The sequence below is a fragment of the Lontra canadensis genome, unplaced genomic scaffold (genome assembly GCF_010015895.1).
Source record: "Lontra canadensis isolate GAN:19392208 unplaced genomic scaffold, GSC_riverotter_1.0 scaffold30, whole genome shotgun sequence".
NCBI lineage: Eukaryota > Metazoa > Chordata > Mammalia > Carnivora > Mustelidae > Lontra > Lontra canadensis.
In genome coordinates, this window is record NW_022631024.1 from 15,690,403 (window position 1) to 15,712,210 (window position 21,808).

Below are 21,808 nucleotides of genomic sequence, written 5' to 3' on the forward strand. Positions count from 1 at the left end.
ACTGTTACAGCTCTCTTGTTAGCCCCCTAATACATTTATTGCTCATTTCACACCGCTCAAGAAAGCGCCCCTTGCTATTCAAAGTCAACCCTGAACCCACCCACTGCCCCCCTCCCTGCCACCCCCCTTGACTCAGCCCCGCTCTCCCCTCTGCGAGCGCGGCCGCCTCCCTCCTGCCACCCCAGACCCGACTTCTCAGAATTCACCGCTGCCTCCGACCCCTCGGCGGCGTGAGCGGGCACCGCTGCACCCCAGCCATCAGCTGGCTGGGGCGGTCTGGGGTGCGGGGTCGGGGGCTGGTTGCGGGGTGCTGGGGTCCACCCGACGGCGTGGCAGGGGGCCGCGAGGGCGTGCGTGCATGTGCAAGCGGGGGCGCGCGCACGAGCACGAGCTCCGCGGCACCTCGGCCAGGAGGCCTGGGTAGCTGGTGGGACAGAAGGTGCCCAGCGTAAGACAATGGTGGAGCGTGAAATTCAATTAGTTCAGGGCTGGTTCCAATTTCACAGCCCCTAAATGCAAAAGGGACGGAGAGAATGGAAAGGGTGGGGGGGCACGTTTTTATTGCATTTTCCCTTTCATTCTGGGGGGCGTTCTCGCCCCTTCTCTCCCTCCAGCAGGCCCCAACCTGCACAGGGCTTTTCAAGGAGTCATTTGGAGTCCATATCTGTCAGATCCATTTAAGGCGTTGCGGGTGGAGGGAGAGGGCGGGGTGGCAGGCAGCTAGCCCCTGCCCGCTGGCCCACTGCCCTCTCCTCCCGCCCTAGGGGTCCCCGTGAAGGTGACCAATGTCAAGGACGGCACCACCCACCGCACATCCCTGGAGCTCTTCGTGTACCTGAATGAAGTCGCGTGAGTGCCCACGGCCGGCCAGGCCTTCCTGGATGCTAACCACCCCCAGCCCCGTGGCTAGCACTGGCACTGGGCGGGGGGAGGGGGGCCGCAATGTGCCTGATGCTCACGGTCTGAGGCTCGGGGACTGAGAAGGCCAAGCGGCCTCAGTGCAGCCCACAGGCATGGGGTCTCCCGGTTTGATGGGAGCCTCTGGTGGCCTTCAGCCTTGGAAGGTTAATAACCCCCCCCACACACACAGGGTCTGCCACCCCTAGGGACGGTCCAACTAGAGCTTCTGAGCTTCCTGCCAGACCTGAGACCCAGACAGCAGGAGAGACAGCAGTGGTTAGGGCTGGTGCCACGCAAGGCCCTAGGGCAGAGCCAACCCTCTGTGTGACACAGGCAGTCCTCTCCCTCCCTGGGTCTCAGTTTTCCCACCTGTCCAGTGAGCTGTTGAAGCAGGTGACCTGGCTTTTTTGCGTCTTGGGCCCCGGGATGGTGCCTGACACCCTGAGCAAGGCTCCCGTGTCCTGCCCCTGAGAGCCCAGCCAGGTGGGTGGCATCTGACCCAAGTCCTCGAAGCAGCCGAGACAGCCCGTGGTTCTCAGGGACCCGTTCTCCCCCCAGGGGCAAGCACGGTGTGGGCCGCATTGACATCGTGGAGAACCGCTTCATTGGGATGAAGTCCCGAGGTGAGTCCACTCACCGCTCTTGGGGGCGTGTCTCAGCTCCCGGAGACCCCAGAGGCCCTTCAGAATCCCCTCCCATCTGGGTGTTGCTATGGGGGTCACTCTGGGCTCACTCCTTCCCGCACCAGACTCCGTTTCTCCCCTGTGAGGTGAGGACAGTGGGCCCTTCGCCACTGACTCTCAAGGGCACGATGAGAAGCACCGTCCTGAGCGTGCGAGGAGGAACCTGGGGGTCCAGGAGGGGCTCAGAGGAGAGGGGAGGCCAGGGACCGGCCTGGAGGCCGGGCTCTCCTGTGTCCTGGGTGGGTCGGCCAGGTTTGGAGGCTGACCCTGCAGGGCCAATTTCACGGTCGTTAAGGCTTCTCTGAGGCGGTGGCCAGCCCGGCAGGGCAGGAGTCCCACCAGGGGTGGGCGCTGTGGGCTGTGTTGGCGGTGGGAGCCGGCCAGGGCCCGTCCCAGGCAGGCACAGGCTAGGTGGGGCTTGGCCTCTGTGTGGAGCCCCTGCCAGGCCTGTCACCGCCTCCTGGATGGACCGGGAGTGAAGAGAGGTCTGGTGCCAACCAAGCAGGTGCCTCTATCTTCTCTTATTAACCAGAGCCCATGGGTTTCTGTCGGTCCCTCACCAGGTCATCAGACCACACCCTCCCCTCCCAGACTCAGTTTCCCCCGTATGAGGGGATCTCCTATCCAGAGAGCCAATGGCCAGAGTTAGTCCCCTTAGAACAGGGTGCTGGTCTGGGAGACAGGAAGTGGGGGTCCTCACGCAAGCTCCCCCTGCCTCGCCCGACGCTGACCTCTGACTTGTCACCTCTGGGCCCCGTTTCCCCAAGTGTGATGTGGTGGCCCTGGGCATGGGGGTCAGATCCTTCTGACTCTGACTCTGACCTGTTTGGATTTATTTTGAAAGGTGTGGGGAGGGGGGAAGTGAAGCGACCACTTTGCCTCTTTCCTGTGAGTTGGGTTTTTTTCCCTCCTCAACACAGCTACTGTCTGTGAGAAGCAACCTAATTGAAACTCTGGGGAAGGCCTTGTCAGAACAATGTAATTAATCAGCCCCTCCCTTCTGTCCTCGGGTAAACCTTTGCCTCCTACCTGTATTAACATCTGATTAAAGGTCCCTTTGTTTCAGTCTGCCCTTGGGAGACAACACAGTGTAAATCATGCAAGGCACACCAGAGAGGGTCCTTGGGGAGCCACAGACCAGTGCCTTCATTTTACAGGAGTGGAAACCAAGGCCAGGGCTAATGCCCAGACCCACACAGGCACAGAGTGGAGGCTAAGAGCTAGAACTCTGGGGTGGGGTAGATCTCGGTTCCAGCCCGTGTTTGATCATGGCATCCGGTGCAGGGGAGATGTCTCATAAACGGCAGTGGCCCCAGGGGCAGGCAGAAAGGTCAGAGGCAGCCTGTGCCCTCTGGGAGCTCAGAGGTGTCCTCGATGGCCCCTGCCATCATGCCTGTCCCTGCTCCATCACTGACTGACTGTGGCTGTGTCCCAGTGGTGTGGGTAGTTACTACCAGTGGACAAGGATTACACTTTTGGTGAAGATGAATTGCCTTGCTGGGTGAGGATGGGCCCGAGGTCACTCTGTGAAATGCCATCCTGCTGGGTAGGGACAGTCAGGTAAACTTGAACTGAAGGGGTGGTGATGAAGGCCTGAGCTAGGCTGTGCCGCGAAGGCTTCCTGGAGGTGGTGGCAGGAGAGGAGGCTGGTAGATGTGGAATGGAGAAGATGGATCAGGAACATTCCGGAAGATTGGGAGAGAAGGTAGGGGGTCCCCTGAGGTGGTTTATAAGGGCTGATGGGGACTGAGCCCCTGGAGCCTGAGGGAGACACATGCAGAGGGTCTGGGCTCTGGTGGCAAACGTGAGTCCCTATCTTGGCCCCAGCACCACCGGGAAAGAAACTTAGCCTCCTAAAGCCTCAGTTTCTTCATCTGTGAAATGGGTTATTGTATGGATCAAATACAGAGCGCTCAGAATGGTAGACTACTACCTTTTCCCCAGAGCTGGGTAGTGTCATCACCACTGAAGTTCAGAGCCCTGAGATTGGCAGTCAGCTCTGACTCCCTTGACTTCTAACCAACCCCCAAAACCCCACTGAGGGAAAGGTTCCTGGAGCACGGCCTTTGCAGTACCCAGGTACTCTGTGTGTACCTGTGGGGGTGCTGTCCCTACATGCAGGGAATTTAGCCTGAGGGTCGTACAGTCTTTGGGGAAAACAGGATTCGGACTCCCAGGAGCTTGCTGTGTGACCTTAGCATGTTACTTGCCCTCTCTGTGGCTCCAGCTTATCAAAGGTGGGGTGACACCAGGTGATCTTCCCCCGGAAGTTGTAACTGGCCTGTTCTGTTACTTGGGTTAGAGGGGTGAGAGAAGAGGGTTGCTTCATGAGTTTAGGGTGATGTCCTGTTTTCATGTCTCTGCTCCGAGGAATCCATCGTGAGGAAGCTTGAGCAGGCGCAGTAAATGAGGGTGTTGGGGGTGTCCACGTCCCACGGTTTTTATTAAGTCTACAGTAGTGGGAGAAGCTGTTAATTGTCAATGATATTGAAGGCGGAACAGGAAGGAGATGGCCTTTGTATTGATCTTACAAAGCTCGTAATTGAAACTCGTTAAATGGCTTGTATTTTTTTGGTGGGGGGTGGGCACAGGGGGAAGGTGGGTGGGGAGTTGGGCAGTGTTAGTGCCCTGAGTCTGGGGTGGTCACGGGGTCAGAGGGCCAGGGGGCTGGGGCAGCTGCAGATGGAGTAGCTCTTGCTGTATTGTGGCTGTTCGCATGGTCATTATCACATTATCTTTTTAACTCCAGAGGGGGGCTAATTAAGTGAAGTAAATGAAATCAGTGGGGAGGAGAAGGGGGGCAGGGCAGGCAGGAGGGAAGTGGGGAAGGAGCCAGCGCCTGTCCTTCCGCTCACCTTCTCCCTCCTCTAGCCTGCTTGGCTCTCTCCTTAGCTCCCAGCCCTGTCCCTGCCGGTCTCACCTCTGCCTGCCGCTGCCCCTTCCCTCTGTGGACTCCCTCCCCCTCCTCCTTTTTGCCTACTTCTCCTCTTTTCCCCCCTGTCCCTCTCTCCTCCACCCTTCCCATCTGTCTCCCACTCTCCCCTCCTATCTCACTTCCTCCTGACTCTTCCACTTTCTGGCTAGGAAGAAGCGAGGGTTGCCCGCCCACTTACCCACCTGCCTACCCACCTGTCCAGGCCTCCCAGAGGCTCTGCTCAGATGGAACGTTCCAGATGGGGAGTAGAGGGAGAGCTATGAAACAAAGCTGTCTGTACCCTCAGAGGCCCACCCTGATCCCCAGACTGGGGCCTGCAGGGCACCAGGAGCATAGAGGATGGCTAGAGACCCACCATGACTTGCCTCCCCATCACCATGGCAACTGCCTCCATCCTCGGCCCTGGTACCCAAGGGGGGAAGCCCTTGGGCTCCAGCCAACCTCCCTTCCCTGGACCTTTCCACATACCTTCCTCTAGATACTGCTTTCCCAAAGGACCAGAGACTCTGGTCTGGGTGCCCTCACCCACACCCCTCCACCACGACCCAGACCCCAGTGGATTGGCAGATCCCATCCCATTCTCCCAGATTGTGCTGTCTGGCTAACCCGGCAGCCTCAGGAACAGAGGAGACGGATTTAAGCTGTAGCAGTGTTTTGGTCCCCACCTCTTCCTCCTTGGTCCACTCTCCGCAGCCCCCCGCCACCCCCCCGGCTCCTTGCCCTTTTCCCATCCCCCCCTTGGCAGTAATTATGGTGTGATTGAAGCTGTTCCACAGAGAACCGCTGACACCTCTGTCTTTCTCCTGTAAACATGGGGAGATGAAAATAGACACTTGGAGCCGCTGTGCGTGTCACCGCGAAGATGTCTGTTGTCTCTTCCACCGCGACAGTGAGACTCACCTGTCATCTCCTCCTCCTTTTTGCGCAGTGGTTTGTATGCCGACTGTCAAAAGCCCCAAATCCATAGTCTTTTAGCATCAGGTTTCTGTCACTGGTTTTTTTTAAGTCATTTTTTCCCAGAAGGAATACACAGAAATCATCTGTAGCCCCCTACCCCTGCGGGGAGGAGAGGGGGGATCTTTCAAATGCTTGCATGCGTACACACACACACACACACACACACACACACACACAACAGCAGCAGCCTGAAAACAGCTTTTTGATCAGTCACAATTAACTTTAACACCTAAGAAAAGGAGCAGGATTATTAATTGTGCGGCGCATTTGAGGGCTGTGGCTTTTTTTCTGGCCCCCAACGCTTCCTGCCGCCGTCTAGGAGGGTTGATGGCCATGAGGCTGGTTCTGAGTCCACAGGGGTGTGTAGCTCTGCCCACCAGACACTGCTCCTTTCCTGGTGTTCAGCTGTCGTGGGCCAGCAGCAGGTGGCCCTTGGGCAGGTCCTGGCTCTTGCTGGCTGGAAAGTATAGAGGACCTCCCGGCACCCTGCACGCAACCATTGTCGTCCCTTCTCTGGGCTTCTGGGAGGTGATGCTGTGGAGTTGGCCCTGGTCTCCTAGAAACAAAGCCATCAGCGTGCCCCCCACATTAGGGGGACAGTGTGTCCGGGGGCCTACCTTCTGGGCAGGTCTCAGTGGAAGAGAGAAGGAAGAGCAGTTTGCTTGGGGGTTCAGAAGGTGCCTGAGGTGGACCAAGGTCATGCAGCAAACCTGAGCTGGGAACAACGTGAAGGCGTCAGTTCTCTGAGCCTTCTGGTCCCCAGCCTCAGCCCTGCAAATACAGCTGGGACTGTGTCCCAGGCCTGCCCCAGCTGAAGACAGGAAAGCAAGGAGTCCGATTCCCTGGGAGCTGAAAGCAGGAGGGCTCCAGCTCTCAGCCTGGCCAAGCTGGCACTGTTGAGACTGTCTGTGCCAATATACAGACAGCCTTTGAGAGTTTCTGGGTTTTTCCAAGATGTAGCAAAACTAAATCATTAGATGGCCTGTCTCTGATTCAATAAATAGCTCTTAATATGTGCTGGGAAGAAAGACCTGTAAGCTTCTGTCCGTGTGTCTCGCTTTAGGTGGCTCGTGGGGAGTTACTGTACTTCCGGTGATGAAATTTCTAGGAGAGTTGAAAACTTGCCCCTTAACGTGGTGGTCGGTCGTGTCTGCCATGCTGAAGGCAAACATTTCTAAATGTTCTACAAACGTCTTTGTAAACAGGTGGCTGAACCATTGGGCCTTTCTCTGTGGCCCGGGGCCAGCGGGAGCCACTTGCTTGTGGCCCCTTCCTGTCCCCTCCCAGGAGGAGCCCTGACTTCTGGGCTGAGTTTTTGCAGGTTTTCCATGACTCCCCGTTTTCACGCTCTTGGCTCTTCTCAGTCTTCCCTCCATCTCCGCCTCCAACAGCCTTTCTGGGTTGGGGCTCCCAGGCGCTCGGTGGAAACAGATGACAGAGCCCCTGTGAACCGTGTTTGCAAGAGTGACAAGGAGGTTGAGCCAGGGCCTGAACCTTGCCCCAGGACTCTGGGCTTGGGGCCGGTGCGTGAACTTGGTACATTGGTGTTTTTCCTGCTGGGGAGGCCATTTGCCCCCACAAGGTCACAATGGGATTAAGACAGCAGATTGGCCCAAGAGCCACACTAATGAAATGGGACAGGCTCTTCTGTGGCGTGTCCTAATTCTAGCAGTGCCTGGTCTGCGGGTGGGGCTTTAACACGTGTGTCCCCCCTCCCTGAGACCAGGCTGTCAGGGGTTTGTGGATAAGAGACTCAGCCCCTAGAGAGGCTCTTTCCTGCTCGGGAACACTTCAGAGCTAGGGTGGGAACCCAGGCTGGTCCTCCTTGGTTCCTCAGATTTGCATTCCTGTCCATGACCTGGGGAGCGCAGGATCGCTTGGCCAAAGGATCTGAGGGGCAACCTGGAGCAGGGAAGGGACAGCCAGATGCTTCTCCCACCGACCTTGAGCAAGTCACTTCTCTCCCAGGACTTCAGTCTGTCTATCTGTAAAATTGATGTCGGGGCCAGACTGGCATTTTAAGGACATCTTGGTGGAGCCCGGGCTCTGCAGAGAAGCCTCTGCTCCCCGTGGCGGGGCCTGGGCTCTCTGTTCTGTGTGTTAGGCTTCTGCCAAAGACTGAATAAGGGGTTTGCAGCTCCAAGTTAGAATGGGGCACCCGTGGTCTGAAAGGACCTGTGCTGGCAGCTGACATTTCTCCAATTCCCAGAGTGGAAGACGGAAGACTGGAAGGTTCTTTAGAGGAGGATAAGTGACCGCACCCTCAGCCATGCCCAGGGGGGCTTTGGGCTCCAAGGTCAAAAACAATCTCTGTCTGATTTGGGGGGAGGAGGGAGCAGGTGGTTAAAAACTATTTTTTTTTTTTAAATTGTGGTGAAATAGACATAACATTGACCATTTTAGCCATTTTGAAACCTGCGGTTGAGGGGCAGGAAGTACGTTCGCACGGTTACGCAGTCGTCATCCCCAGAAACCCACAACATTCTGTCTTCCCCAACTGAGAGCCCCCCAGGTAGCCCCCACCCAAGCAACAACCTCCCGCTGCCGCCTCCTCCCCACCCCCGCCCCCGCCATCCCACGTCCAGTCTCCGTGAACTCCATGACTCTGGGGACCTCATCGAAGTGGAATCGGGCAGTATGTGCCTCCCCAGGCCCAGCGTGCCGCTCTCCGGTCCGTCCCCATTGTGGCAGGTGTCAAGAATCCCCTCCCTCTTAGAGGCCTAGTAACAGCCTACCTGTTACGTGACTGTGCCACATCCTGTTGTCCGTCCAGCCGGTGATGGACATTTTTGTGGCTCCCGTTTTGGCCGCTGTGAACAGTGCTGCTGCGGTGAACGCGGGTGCACAGATCCTTTCTGATTTCTAAAGCAGCCAGTGTGGAAGGACTGATAAATTTTTGGGATCACTTTAAATGTGCCCCTTTACCGCTGTAAACGTGATGTGGTGGGAAGAAAGGAAGCTTTCAGAGTCGCATCGGTGGGATGGGGACCAATCCTGCTGCTTTCCCATAGGAAGAGCGGACGCAGGGCGGGTGTGCCCATGGTCCACTCAGCGCGCTCCCCTGATTTATTCGAGAGCGTCTGGCCGTGTGTGCATGGGCAGGCCTGCCTCCCCGTGCCTCAGTGTCCTCAAATCCGGTGTGGGACTCCTCATCAGATCTCCCTCCCAGCCAGGACTGTGCTCAGCTCAGGGTCACTTTGGAGAACCCCCCCTCCCCCTAGGTCCAAGCAGGTTGTCTAGGAGGTAGAGACACAGGGCCCTGAGGTCATCGGGAGGGGGCTCGAGCAAGACCCTCTTCCCATGACCTTCTGGGAGGGGGCCCCATCGCCAGCTGACCTGTGGGGCGGCAGCCAACGCTGGTCAGGGACTTGGCACCTCCATCCAGGTCCCAGCTCCACGCCGGGTCCGTTCTGTCTCCTCCTGGGCTTGGTTTCCCCATCTGCACGTGGGGTCGGTGCGGGAGCCCGCCAGAGCCCCGGCGACCACAGAGGTCAGGGTGTATCTGCAGAGACATGTCTGGCAAGGGAGCCGCCGGCTGAAGGTGGCATGTATGTGTACACACGTGTGTGCATGTGTGTGCAAGTGTGTGCACAGCTGTCCCCTCCCCTGGCTCCCCAGTGGAAGGGAGGAAGGGATATTTGGGGCCCTGGGCTCCACCGTGGTTGGTTTAATTACAGGTTTTCAGCCGCGGGCCGGTGGGCATGCACTGGGAAGGAGGGGGGAGCAGCTCCGAAACCCTGTCATTTTCCAGCGTCTGAGGGCCTCTTCAAAGGGGGGCATCCAGACATTTTCTCCACAAGCCGCAGAGTGGACTGTCGTGGCCCCAGCATGAGCATAATGACAGGCGCATTTTGCAACAAGCTGGGAGTGAATGGGTCCACCGGCTTGTCTCCTGTCAGACGAGTCATTATTATTTTTTTTTTTTTTGTCATTCGCTGACAGTTTGGGATTCATGCGTTTCTCTCTTTTTTCTCCTTTTCCCCCTGCCTGGAAAAATGGCTAGGTATCTACGAGACCCCAGCAGGGACGATCCTTTACCACGCTCATTTAGACATCGAGGCCTTCACCATGGATCGCGAAGTGCGCAAAATCAAACAGGGCCTGGGCCAGAAATTCGCTGAGCTGGTGTACACAGGTGCGTAGACCTCCCCACCCCAGGTGAACAGCGCCCTCCTCCAGTCCCACCTCGCCCACGGCCATCCTCACAGGAGCCCGACAGGGGCAGGTGGAGGGGGTCGAGCCAGGGCAGGAGACAAGGAGTTGGGGGGGCTGACGGCACCTGCCTCCTTCACTTACGGGGTGTGGAGTCCCCAAGACAGCCGGCTGCCTCTGCCCCCTGTGATTTGCACGACTTGGGCAATGTCACCCCTCGGGTGGCCCACTGTGACCCAGCATGAACGCTCTGGGGATACGAGCCATCCCGGGGGTACCTCCCAGCGTTCCTAGGAGAGCAGCAACCAGCCCCTTCTACAGATGAGGAAATGGAAGGCTCAGGGCTAAAGGACCTTGTTCAAAGTCACACAACTGGAGTGGCCTATCTGGCTTTGACCCCAGGCTGGGCTGGGACCAGGCAGAACCTGGAGCTGTCACAAACAAGGGAAAGCCTGCCTTGACCAAGAACTTGGTCCCAGGCCTGGGCATTGCCTGAGCCAGAGGTAGCCCATGCATGGAATGACATTAGCACATGATATGGGGGTGGTCCCCACGTCACAGGTGAGACTCAGTGCCATATCTGTCGCAGGTCTGGAATCCAGGCCTCCTGACTGCAAACCCATCCCTCACGCTGTGTCACGGGGGTCCCCAGATCCAGCCCATGGCTTGTTTTCGTTCAGCACGCAAGCGAAGCCACGGGGTTTTTTACACATTTTTAAAATGGTTGGGGGAAAAACTGTTTATTAATACTATTTCATGTCCCATGAAAATGATAGGAAACTCAAATTCCAGTGTCCATAAATTGCATCTTGGGCATGGCCACGGGCACTGGCTTACATGTTGTCTGTGGTCGCTTCTGAGCGACAAGGGCAGAGTTGACAGAGACCACATGACCTGCCGAGCCTAAAATATTTACTGTCTGATCCTTTCCTGAAAATGTTTGCTGACCCTGCTCTGTCACATGAGAAGTCCTATCAAACGGTCCCTCTGAATTGTGGTGGGGGGACAGGCTGCCCCGAGGCCTGGACATCGGTGAGACTGGGAAAGTGCATATTCATAATCCCTACCTGGGATAAGCCTCCACTGCCCTTGCCTGGTCCTCTCCTCCCCTCGGAGGTTTTATTTCCTTTGAAAGCTCCTAATCACTGTAACTCATCTTGGGATTTCAAGGGGACTCAGTGGTTATTGGCTGGTGATTTCTCCCTCCCATTGTATCTGGCAGCTTTGAAGCTGTCCCCTGCCCCCCCCCCCCGCCCCCAGGTACAGACAGGTGTTTAAATACCATTGTCTCCTGCAGGCGCTCTTGCCCAGTGGGGTTTCAGCAGAAAGGTGGATTCTGGTTACAAAGTAGGAGAGTCATTAAGCATGGCGGGCCCATAGGGGAGAGCACCTGGGCCGGCCAAGTGGAGGCAGGCGTGACTGTCTTGCTGCAGGACTCTGAGCTAGGCACTCACCAGCATTACCTGATCTTAGCTGCACCAAGGCAAAGAAGCTGGGCCCCAGGCAGGCCAGGACACCTGAATAAGGTTGCATGGCTGATGGGCTGGGGCTTGGAGCCCAGGACAGGCCAGCTTCGGAGGCCAAGCCCTCGACCGCTCCAGTAGACCCAGTGGGCGGCGGGAAGGTGGGCTGGGGCCCTTAGGAAAGGGAGATCAAGGGGTCCCTCGGTGTCTGGGCAACAGCTTGGCCCGCCGGCTCAGTGCCTCTACACCTGACTGCCAGGATGGAATCCTTGTTCTGTTACGCACTGAGCCCTCCAAATCCCCAAATAAAGTGCAGTGATTAGGAGCTTTCAACGGATTATTGATACTCGCCTTCCCAGGTACCCCTGATGTCATCAGGCCCCTGTAGATGTCCGCTTGGCCTCGGGCAACAGCCTGTCCCTGGCACAGCTTGGAGGGGCTGCCTGATGTGCTTTCTCAAGTTAGGGAGACATGACCGTTACCTAGCAGGTTAAGCTAGTTAGTGAAGTTCCCTGTGCCTCCGTCTCCTCATCTGCTGAGTGGGGATCGTAAATGTACACGTCACACAGGGAGGACTAACTACATAAACATTTGCAAAAAGCATCTAGAACTGGGAGGAATGCAATTTCAGCGTGGGTTGATAAATTACAAAGGCCTGGAGTGGTTTCCGAGGCTGGAGTCAGGGACCGGGGACCTTGCCTTGGGCTGGGTTTATGACCTCGACTGGGTCTGTCTACCCTGAGCCTCATTTTTCCTCCTGTAAAATAAAGGGCACCAGGCCAGATCTCTTCTCGCTGCTCTGCTGTGACTCTTGGCTTCCTCGGAAACACAATAGGGAGACTGAGGCACAGAGAAGCCCTTCTACCTCGGCCCCACAGCTAGATGCCCTGTTCATCATCCTGTCCTCGCCCCATCCCCACATTTCCCTGAGGGCTTACACGGACCCCCTTCCCCCAGCCTGTGGGTCCCAATCTGTGGGGTCACCCTGGCAGGACCCCAGCTTCAGGACCCATCTCCTTTGGGGCACATAGCTCACCTCCTCTCTCGGCTGTTTCTTCAGCAGGAGAATGAGGTGACACACAGCTGGTACAGAGAGGGCTGTTGTCCTGATCAGCACAGTGCTCGGCCCACCCCAGACCCAAGATACCCATGCAACATGCGAAGCTCCCTCTCCCTCTCCCCAGGCGGGGTCTGCTGGGAAAAGAAATCTGAGTGCAAGACCCCCATGCAGGGGAGGTGGGAGATCTGAGATAAAGCCCAGGCCAGGTGCTCCCACGTGGGTTTCTGCCCCCCACCCCCTTATCTCTGGCTCCATCTCCTCCCTGTCTTCCAGGCTGAGAGCTTAATGGTCTAATTATCCTGACTTGGCAAGAGGGCCAAGCCACTGAGGCATGGCGGGGTCTGGGGGCCATCAGTGTCCCCTCCCATGGGGGTGCAATCCAGAGTCAGGAATACTTTTCAGGATCTCACTGTGGATGGGGACACCTCTCTGGGTGCCCGCCTCCCTGTATACGGGGGTGGGGGGGCTGGCGGAGGCCATATTCAGATCTTGAATTTAAAATGCTTAATGCTCAGCCTGCATCCCATCCAGGAATCCATCTACCCCCCCCCGACCTGGAGGGTTAATAATATCTCACTGTGCAAGTGAGGAACCCAGGTACAAAGAGGGTACATTGCCTGTCAGTGTAGAGCAGGAGACAAACCCAAATGACAGGAGGCCAGAGGGTGGGGACCCAATCTCCTCTCTCCTTGCCTGGCCCTCCCCCACCCCTACAAGCTGCCAGACCCTATCCCAGAGAAGGACTGCTCCCCTTTCCCACGGAGAGCCTCCGCAGGTGCCCCCGGAGGCCGGGCCTCCAACAATAGCCCTGGACCTGGGGCTGACCTGGCCCTTTATCAGGGCAGGAGATCGCGCACCATCTGGCCCCACAGCTGCCCAGGTGGGCTCACCTTCCCAGCTCCGTTTCAGGGAAACTCTACCCCTCAAGCTGGCCCTCCCCCAGCCCTGACCACGGCCGGCCTGCCCGCCACAGAGACTAGAGAGGAGATGGCTCTCTGCACGGCTGAGCCCACTGGTGCAGAGGTACCGGCCCCAGAGCAGCTGGGAACAGAGCACACAGCCTTCAGGGCCTGAGGGCTCTGGGGCACAAAGTGTGGGTAAGGGGCAGGGGCAGGGGGTAGCACAATCCCCAGGCACCTTGCATACTGATGGATCTTCCAACCACAGGAAAACTCCCAGATTATCCTGTGAGGCCGAGCTATTCTTTTTTTTTTTTTTCTTTTATAGATTTTACTTATTTATTTGATAGAGCATAAGCAGGGGGAGTGACAGGCAAAGGGAGAGGGAGAAGCAGGCTCCCGGCTGAGTAGGAAGCCTGATTCCGGGCTCGATCCCAGGACCACCCCAGGATCATGACCTGAGCCGAAGGCAGACGCTTAACCCACTGAGCCACCCAGGCGCCCCTAGGCTGAGCTGTTCTAATGTAGGTCCGCCCCGGGCCCCTCACTGCAGCCTGTGTGTGATCTTGGAAAAACCTCAACTTCCCCAGCTCTTACCTGCTTGCTCAGAAAAGAGAGAGGCGAAGAGGGTTTTTCTCGCAGGACTGTTTCTGATGATGCAAAGAGCTGGTCCGGGGGAAGAACTTAGCCTGCGCTTCGTACATTCAAGAACTTGCATAGGAAAATATTAGCAGCCTGTAGACCGTTTACGGACATCCGGGCGGGGAGCAGAGCCGGGGGCTCTTCCTGTCTCTCAGGCAGGACGCCAGCAGGGCCTCCACACCCAGTAAGCCCACTCACTGGTCCTGGGAGGGATGCTGCGTCCTCGCCACTCTGTGGATGGGGAATCGAGGCACAGAGCGGTGAAGGCCACACGCTCATGGTCTTTCTGACCCTGAACCACCCACCCAGCTGCCCCTGCTGGGTGCTCCCATCGCTCAGCCTGGGCTCACACACACATGTCTGAGTCTTAGCAGAGCTCTCCTGCCCCACAGCTGTCTTCAGGACCCGAGCCCCCGTGGGCAAACGACAGCATCCCTTCCCGGCTGTCTTCCCAGGGTCTGGCCCACTGTGGTGCCTGAACGCGTGGCATGAGGCTGAGGTTACCTCCCCTCCTCCTGAGCCTTGGGTGGTGACTGATTGCGAGGGCGGGGAGGGCCCTCCTTACCCACAGGAGACCTGCAAGGTCACAGACAGGCACGCAGGCTCATTGCTTGATGTGACTGTTCACTAGTGTGCTTTGGGCCAACGGCCACCCCCGAGGTCCACTGTGATGGGCTGAGGCTCGGGGTGCCCTCCCCGGTCTCCCAGTCCTGGGCCCTAGCACACTGGGCCTCCCTAGCTCCCTCGCTGTTTTCCTCCCCGCAGGTTTCTGGCACAGTCCCGAGTGCGAATTTGTCCGCCACTGCATCGCCAAATCCCAGGAGCGCGTGGAAGGGAAAGTGCAGGTGTCTGTCTTCAAGGGCCAAGTGTACATCCTCGGCCGGGAGTCCCCGCTGTCCCTCTACAACGAGGAGCTGGTGAGGTAGGTGCCCCCTGCCCCCAGTCCCCCCGGCTGAGGAACAGACTGACCTCATGGCCAGCGTCGCTTCTGACCAGCTTTCTCCACAGAGACGCGCCTAAGCACTCACGGGGCGCGGGGGAGACCGTCACCAGGGGAGTCGATGCTGCCTCTACCCCTGGGCCTTCCAAACGCACCTGTCAAACGGTCACCTGAACGTAGAATTAGGCAAGATGGTGTTGAGCTGCGCAGAGGTGCGAGAGAGGCTGGCTGGGTATATAATGGGTGTGGAGAGGCTTCCCTGAGGAGGCCACCTTGGAGCCGGGCTCCCAAGGACAGGAGCTAAGCAGGTGGAGAGGAAGCAGGAGGTTTCCAGGGGCGCGGACATGTGCGGAGGTTCTAGGCCTTGGAAGAACATTCCAGAACATCCCAGGCAGTACAGGAACGCCAGGAGCCAGACCCCAGAGCGTGAGGGTCCTGGGGCCAGATCTTAAAGCGATGGAGCCGTCAGACCTGTGCTTTTTGAGCTGCTTCTGGCCATGGAGCCGTCAGACCTGTGCTTTTTGAGCTGCTTCTGGCCACTCTGGAGAACTGATTTGGGCGAGGTGGGCGTGAGAGAAACAGAAGGTTTGACAACTGGTTAAGAGGTTAAGAGTGGAAAGGGCTTGGATGCGGAGGGAGATGAAAAGGTATGGAATTGCCCGGCATATGCGGCTGGGCCCCCGTGGGTGGCAGTTCCCAAAGTGAGGGGGTTCTTGAGGGAGATCCTCCATGTGGGCTCAGACCCCTTGAGGGTGAGTCATCTTGGAGACAGACCAGGAGGGTATCTGGCCAGCCCGTGGACACACAGGTCTAGAGTGGAGGAGAAAGTGGGGGGAAGACAGGGGAGGGTGGCAGACATCTCAAGGTTTCCCGAGGCCAGGAGGAAACTGGCCGGGAAGGGGAGGGTCAGAGTGAGCCTGGAAGGGAGCCAAGGAGGGGACTTGAGGCCACGCCAAGGATGTTGCCAAGGCCCCGGGACAGTCAAAGGCAGCCCGAGCTCTTGAACTGCGCCTACACTTGTGCACGAGAGTGTGGCCTTCACCGAGGACCACAGCATCCCCTTGGGAGGTCACCCGGCCACACAGGAGGTGGGGACCGACAGCCCCACCTGACGCAGGTCCCAGGCCCAGCTTAGCCCCCGCACCGGCCCATTGGGAATTAGCGGGCGAGTTTTGTTTGGCGGTCAATATTATTTCCCTCCTTCCCGTCCTCGCCGCGTTGAGCTTCTCCCCCCTTCCATCTTTCTAAACACTTTATAAGCCATAAATATAACCGAATCAGTTTAGATCAGTCGGGGTAAATGTCAAATTATCTTCTCTCTTTCTCTCTCTGGCTCTTTCCTCCCTCCCCCTCCGAATCAGCAGCCTCTAATAATCTGCCCAACCCTTCATTAAACCTTACAGCCTCACTCAGGGAGATTAAATGAAGAAAGTAAAAAGGGGAAGGAAAAAAAGAGAGAAAAGCAGGCGCATTTATTCTCACTGTGTCTCCGACCATTTCCCCTTTCTTTTTGATTTCTACATCGCTGACTTGAAAGCCCTTGAGTGACAGCCTCGCAGGGACCAGCAAGGAAGCCGCGAGAGGTAACAGAACTGGAAATGCCGTGGCACAGTAGGTAGAAAGTAACGTAATTATAGAGCAGGTCAGAGCCACTCGAATGAGCAAAAATAAAAGCACAGAGGTTTTCTGTAGACCGTCAGGGGAGGTAAAAAAAAAAAAAAATCATTGTAAACTCTTTTTCCACCACCAACACCCCCCCGCCACCAACCACCACCCCAAACCACAGTTTTAAAGAGAGGTTTCTTGGCTCCCAAGAAGTACCTCTGGGAGGACTTCTTCAGCCTCGCACGCGGGACAAGCGTGTCCCTGGACGTGGGCCTCTCTCTGCTGGGGCTGCCAGAGTGTCCGGGGAGGGGAGCGGGAAAGTTTGTTTTGACAACGCGCGCGTGAGATGGCAGTGAAAAGGCAGATGAGTGTGGAGGGGAGCTGGAAGGGGCCCTGAGCCCTGGCTTCTCCCTGAGCGGAGCACAGGGATCCTTCTGCAGGGGACGGGTGACGCAGACAGTGGCGGTGTGTGCCACAATTTGATTCATGTGGGGAGGGGTAGGCGTTCGCGTCCAGAGTGAGGTCCATAAAACGGAGCTGCAGAGGCTTATGCCTTAGTTTGTCCGGCTTTTTCCTCCACCCCCTGGGGGGTGCCAAGAGGCAGCTTCGCCCTTCCAGGGGACTTGCTGGTCTACTCCTGGTGGCTTGTGCCGCCTGACACCTGGAGGGGCCCGCGGAGTTGGGGAGGAGGAAGGAAGAGGTGGGCGTTCATGGGCAGCTTCACGGGCCCCATGAAGGGCAGGGCCGGGGCGTGGTGGGGCTAGGGCACCAGAGCCCACGTTCTGAACAAGCCGTAGGACAGCTGAGCACCTAGACCCCACTTGTTGTTGTAAGAAGTCCACAGTCCACAGAGCCAGCCAGAGGCACAGCCTTAGGGCCTCAGGGGGAAAAAAAAATAGCAGATTCCCCTCTGCCCTCCTCCTCCCCAATCTCACCTCTCTGAGAAGGCTCCTGAGGCGGCCTTGTCATCAAGAACCTTGAGACTGCTTTGTCCTGAGGCTGGAGTTCTGGAGACGGGAGGACAAGGGGCTGATTCAGAGCAGGACGCGTGAGAAACAGAGGAGGGATCCCTCCCCACCAGAGGCTCAGAGGGTGGCCGTGAGACGCCAGATCTGGGACCACAGTGCCCTGAACTTGTCCTCAAAGAGTTTATCCCAGCCGCGATTAAGGCTGATGATGGGTGACGGTTTGCTGACTTCTGCTGCCCCACCACGCACCGTGGGCCCTGTTCTCGTCTTGCTCCTGCTTCCCCGGCACCTGCAGACCATAGGTGCCTAAGAAGGTCCCGTATAAGTGAATGAGTGAATGAAAGACACGAGTCCTAGTGCACGTGTGCCAGATGTGGCAGCCACATCATTTCCCGTGGGGCCGGCGATAACTCCGAGAGACCCATTTGGCAGGTGAAAGCTCGAAGCTCAACGAGCAGGAAGGGGTACCCTGAGCTCTGCGGCGGGAGGGGTAGCAGAGCCTGACCGGAAGGACTGTGGTTGGGAAGGGTTTCTCGAAGGACGGCTAAGTGAAAACAGCCCCGAAGGTGAAGGCTGTCGAATCCGGAAGATGGCACTTGTAGACAGGGAATATTTGTAACAGCGGTGGCTGACCAGGCCCTTCTTGGGGCTTGCCGGCGTGGGGTGGGTGCCAGGTTCGTGGACGGATCTCCGTGCTGGCGGAGGGGGGAGCCAGCACTGAGTGCTTCAGGGGTGCTGTCACAAGTCCGAGGCTGTCCCGGGGGCACCCCGTGGCCTCCTGGGCCTTTGGGCCACTGGATGCCATCAGCTGTTGCTGGAGATGTCTGAAGGCAGAGCTGGCTCACAGGTGTGTCCTCATTGGAGGATTTCGGCCACTGGCGCTGGCTGAGCTGGATGGAACCCTACCTGCCGGTCCACGGAGCAGGGCTGAGGCTCCCTGCTCTCCAGCGCTGGGCACGGTGCCTTGCCCATAGTAGGGCTCCTGAATTGGACAGAAAGCCATGAGAGACCAAAGTTTGGGCCAAGGCGGCCAAGATACCCGGGGTACCCGCGAGCCTGAGCTGTCGTCCCCAGCCCCGGAGAGCCCCTGCCTCCGGAAGCGAAGCCTAGGGTGTGCTGACCAGCTTCTCCTCTCCCCGCAGCATGAACGTGCAGGGTGACTATGAGCCAGTCGATGCCACTGGGTTCATCAATATCAACTCCCTCAGGTGAGCCGCTCCCTCTGGTCTTCAGACCCCGCAGGTGCGGGCAGCAAGCTCTGATGGGACCTCGGCTGCTCCGACCGTTGTCCCGTCCTAGACAAACCCCGCCTTCCCGTCCCTCTGCCCACAGCATCTTCAGTGCCTGCTTCGGGCCCAGCCTGCTCCTGTTCTCAGAGGGGCAGAAGGCCTAGCTGGAAACTACCAGAAGCCTGGGTGCTTGGGTTCCCTGTTTCTGGGTCCTGCTCTTTGCCTCAGACACACTCCCACCCCCTCTAGCTGCAAGAAGGACTCTACCAGGAGCCCCTTGCCTGGGCAGGTTTAGAAAGGCAGATGGCGCAGAGGTAGAAATGGACCTCAAAAAGTCATCGGGCCGGAAGGCCCCTCGTGCCTGTCACCGTACCTGAGCTACAGATCAAGCCAGAAACCATCCTAGCTATGTGGATGCCCATGGCCTGGCGGGGTAGCACACGTCGTCTGCACCCACTCAGACCTGGGTTCAGATCCTGGCTCTGCAGGATGGTCTCAGACCCCTTCCGGACCCCTGTGAGCACAGGTGGGGATACTGACCGTAGCCACCTCGCAGGTGTAGCAAAAGTTTGCGTGAGTCCCAGGACATCAGCCCGGCACTCAGCCCGGACCCTGGCCTGCAGGAAGAACTCATATGCTCAGCCTAGGTGTAGCCCGGGGAGGGGATGGGCACACACAAGGGCAAACAGGGTCATTTATGACCAGTGGCTACAATACACTAACTTCCAGCCACTCTCCGGGGTTGCACTGAATTCTTACACAAATTTGCAACCCCAGAAACAGGCCCAGAGTGGTTAAGTAAGCTGCCCACAGTCACACAGCTAGGAAGCCTCAGAGCTAAGTCCAGAAGGTGTGTCTGTCCAACTCTTGAGTTCTGAGTCACCAACTTCCTTCTCTCTGGGCTTGGCGTTGGGAAGAAGGCACGAGTCTCTCTTGTCTCCTGAACACATGTCCTGGGCACAGAGCCACCATTTTGTCCCTGGAGCCAAGAGACGCTGAATCCAGCCTGACCTTCCTGGGTGCTCTCCTGTTCCAACAATCACCTCCACCTACCCCGCCTCCTTCGCCCTCTGTATTTTATGACTATAAACCCTTTTAAATGGCTCCGAACACATTGGGTTCTCATAATGGCCTCTTCATCGCTCCCATTGCCAGTTAAATGCTTTGTCTTCAACAATGCCAAGCAATGTTTTCCCCTAAAGATAAATTAATTACATTATCCTGTTTGGAGGGCAGGAGGGGCCAGGGCAGGAGCGGGAACAGAGGGGGAGAAAAAAAGACAACTTCACACACATCTTAACTAACAGCTGCCCCCGCCACCCGGGTTCTGCCTGAATTAATTGAACGGAGTGCATGTTGTTATTGTTAATTTACATTTTTCTTTGTTTTCAATCTGGTTTACAGGCTGAAGGAATATCATCGCCTCCAGAGCAAGGTCACTGCCAAATAGACCGGCTGACAATGAGGAGCCGGGCTTCCTCCTTTGCCCATCTCCCAAGTACAGGCGCTAATTGTTGTGGTAATTTGTAATTGTGACTTGTTCTCCACTGGCGGCCTAGTGGGGGTGCCAGGCCCCAGCTTTGTTCCCTGCTCCCCGGTGGCCTGCCGAAATGGTCATCAGAGGGAGGGGCTGGGGTGGCCGCCGTGGGGAGATGTAAAATGACAATTAAAAAAGGATACATGAGATTTTTGTTTCCTTATTTCTGCAGCGAGGGCGTGTGTGTGTTGTCAGTCTCGCTCTTCCTACACCGACCTTTGTGTTTTCTGAGTTAAGCGCTGCCAGACCCATCTTTTCAGGGGAACCTGTTCCTCTGGAAGGATGGGACACTTTCTCCCCCAGCAAAACCCAGGGGACCCAGATACGCGCCCCTGGGTCAGCCTGGCATTTTGTCAACCACTGTGGCCCCGTGCCGCATCACGGGAACCAAGGAGAGTTTGGGTGACATGCTGGAGAGCTGTCCTTCCGTCGCCCACAGAGAACAACCAGCAATGGCGGCCATGATGGACCACACGAGACTCCCCCCACCACAGCACAGTGGCCTTAAGTAGCCTAAGTTGTGGAGGAGGAGGAGCCCCCAGTAAGAAGAAAAGCCTGGACAGAGAACAGAAAAGGACAGGCACAGCATTTAACCCATACTCTTGGGGGGAAGCCACCTGGCCTACAAGGTTTCCGCTACTGCACCTCCACCAACCAGCGCCCAAGGCCGCCATGTTGGTGCAGTGACTCCGCCCCCTCACTCATAGCTCATTGGACCGTGACTGGGCACCTGACCCAAGCTGAGCCAATCAGAATCTCACTCCCAGGAACTGGACAGGGGCAAATAGCCGGAAGTGAGCCCAGGTGTACTTGGGCAGGATATGATGCCCAGTGCCCAGGGAAGCAGAGAGAGGAGGAAGGAGGGAAGAGTGGGTTCCAGGTTTAGAACCCCAGTTCCCATCCTGGTGTGAACTGTGGTGCTGGTGGCGTTTTGTTTTGGCGACTCCGTGCCCACCGCAGAGTCCAGCGCAGGGCCTGAACTCAGGTTCCAAGATCAAGACCTGAACTGAGATCAGGAGTCAGACACCCCACTGAGCCAATCAGGTGCCCCAGTGCTGGTGGCGTTAATGGTGGCATTTCTCCATCCGGATTCTGTAAGACACCCCGGGGTTCTCATAACCAGTTGTCATTTAGGGCTTAAGCTTGATGAGGGAGTTCCTGAAGCATCTTTACTGGGAAGACTCAAGTGCTGGTTATTCTGGGCCCCGCCCTTGTTCTGATCCCTGTACTGCCTTTGTCATGAGGGTTTCTTTCCAAACAGGTTATGTCTTGAAAACGTATTTTTCTCTAATTATAAAATTATAAATGAACTACTTGATATTAATTTTGCCAAACACTTTGCTGTACATTTTATGCACATCATCTCACTTGCTCTCCAAAACAACACTGAGGTAGAAACTTCCATCTCCATTTCACAGAGGAGGCAACAGATGCTGAGAAATTGATTTGCCAAAGGCCACTCAGCTAGCACGATGACAGCCAAGAACCAAACCCTGGCCTGGCTGACCCCCAGAGCCTTGTTTATGTCCTGAATCATCATAATGGGCTGCATCTTACTAAAAAAATTAAAATTTTATGGCAAAAATGATCAGCCATCAGCTTAGCATCCCAGTTACAAACATTGCTTACACTTAGTGTATTTCTTTATTATCCTATTTTTCTACACTTATAAATATTTTTGCAGAATTCTTTAGGTTAAAGTATCTTAAAATCAGATGTTGCACTGTGCTGTAAAATGCTAACACTATGTCATGAATGGTTCCCCACATCATTAAATCTCTTCTCACAACAGCTACATAATACTCTGCTATACTGGGAAAAAAAAAAAAAAAAGATTA

At 56.7% G+C, this 21,808-nt stretch overlaps 1 protein-coding gene across 1 annotated transcript in view; it reads left to right on the forward strand.

Annotated features, from left to right (window-relative positions):
- Positions 1-20,117, forward strand: part of ASS1 (argininosuccinate synthase 1) — a 52,116-nt gene extending 31,999 nt beyond the window's left edge. Inside the window, exons 11-16 of the mRNA XM_032866091.1 lie at positions 765-849; positions 1,459-1,523; positions 9,479-9,610; positions 14,457-14,613; positions 18,347-18,412; positions 19,838-20,117. Of these exons, the coding sequence (XP_032721982.1) occupies positions 765-849; positions 1,459-1,523; positions 9,479-9,610; positions 14,457-14,613; positions 18,347-18,412; positions 19,838-19,883 (551 nt within the window). The 3' untranslated portion in view covers positions 19,884-20,117. The remainder of the gene's footprint in view (positions 1-764; positions 850-1,458; positions 1,524-9,478; positions 9,611-14,456; positions 14,614-18,346; positions 18,413-19,837) is intronic.
- Positions 20,118-21,808: the final 1,691 nt, after the last annotated feature.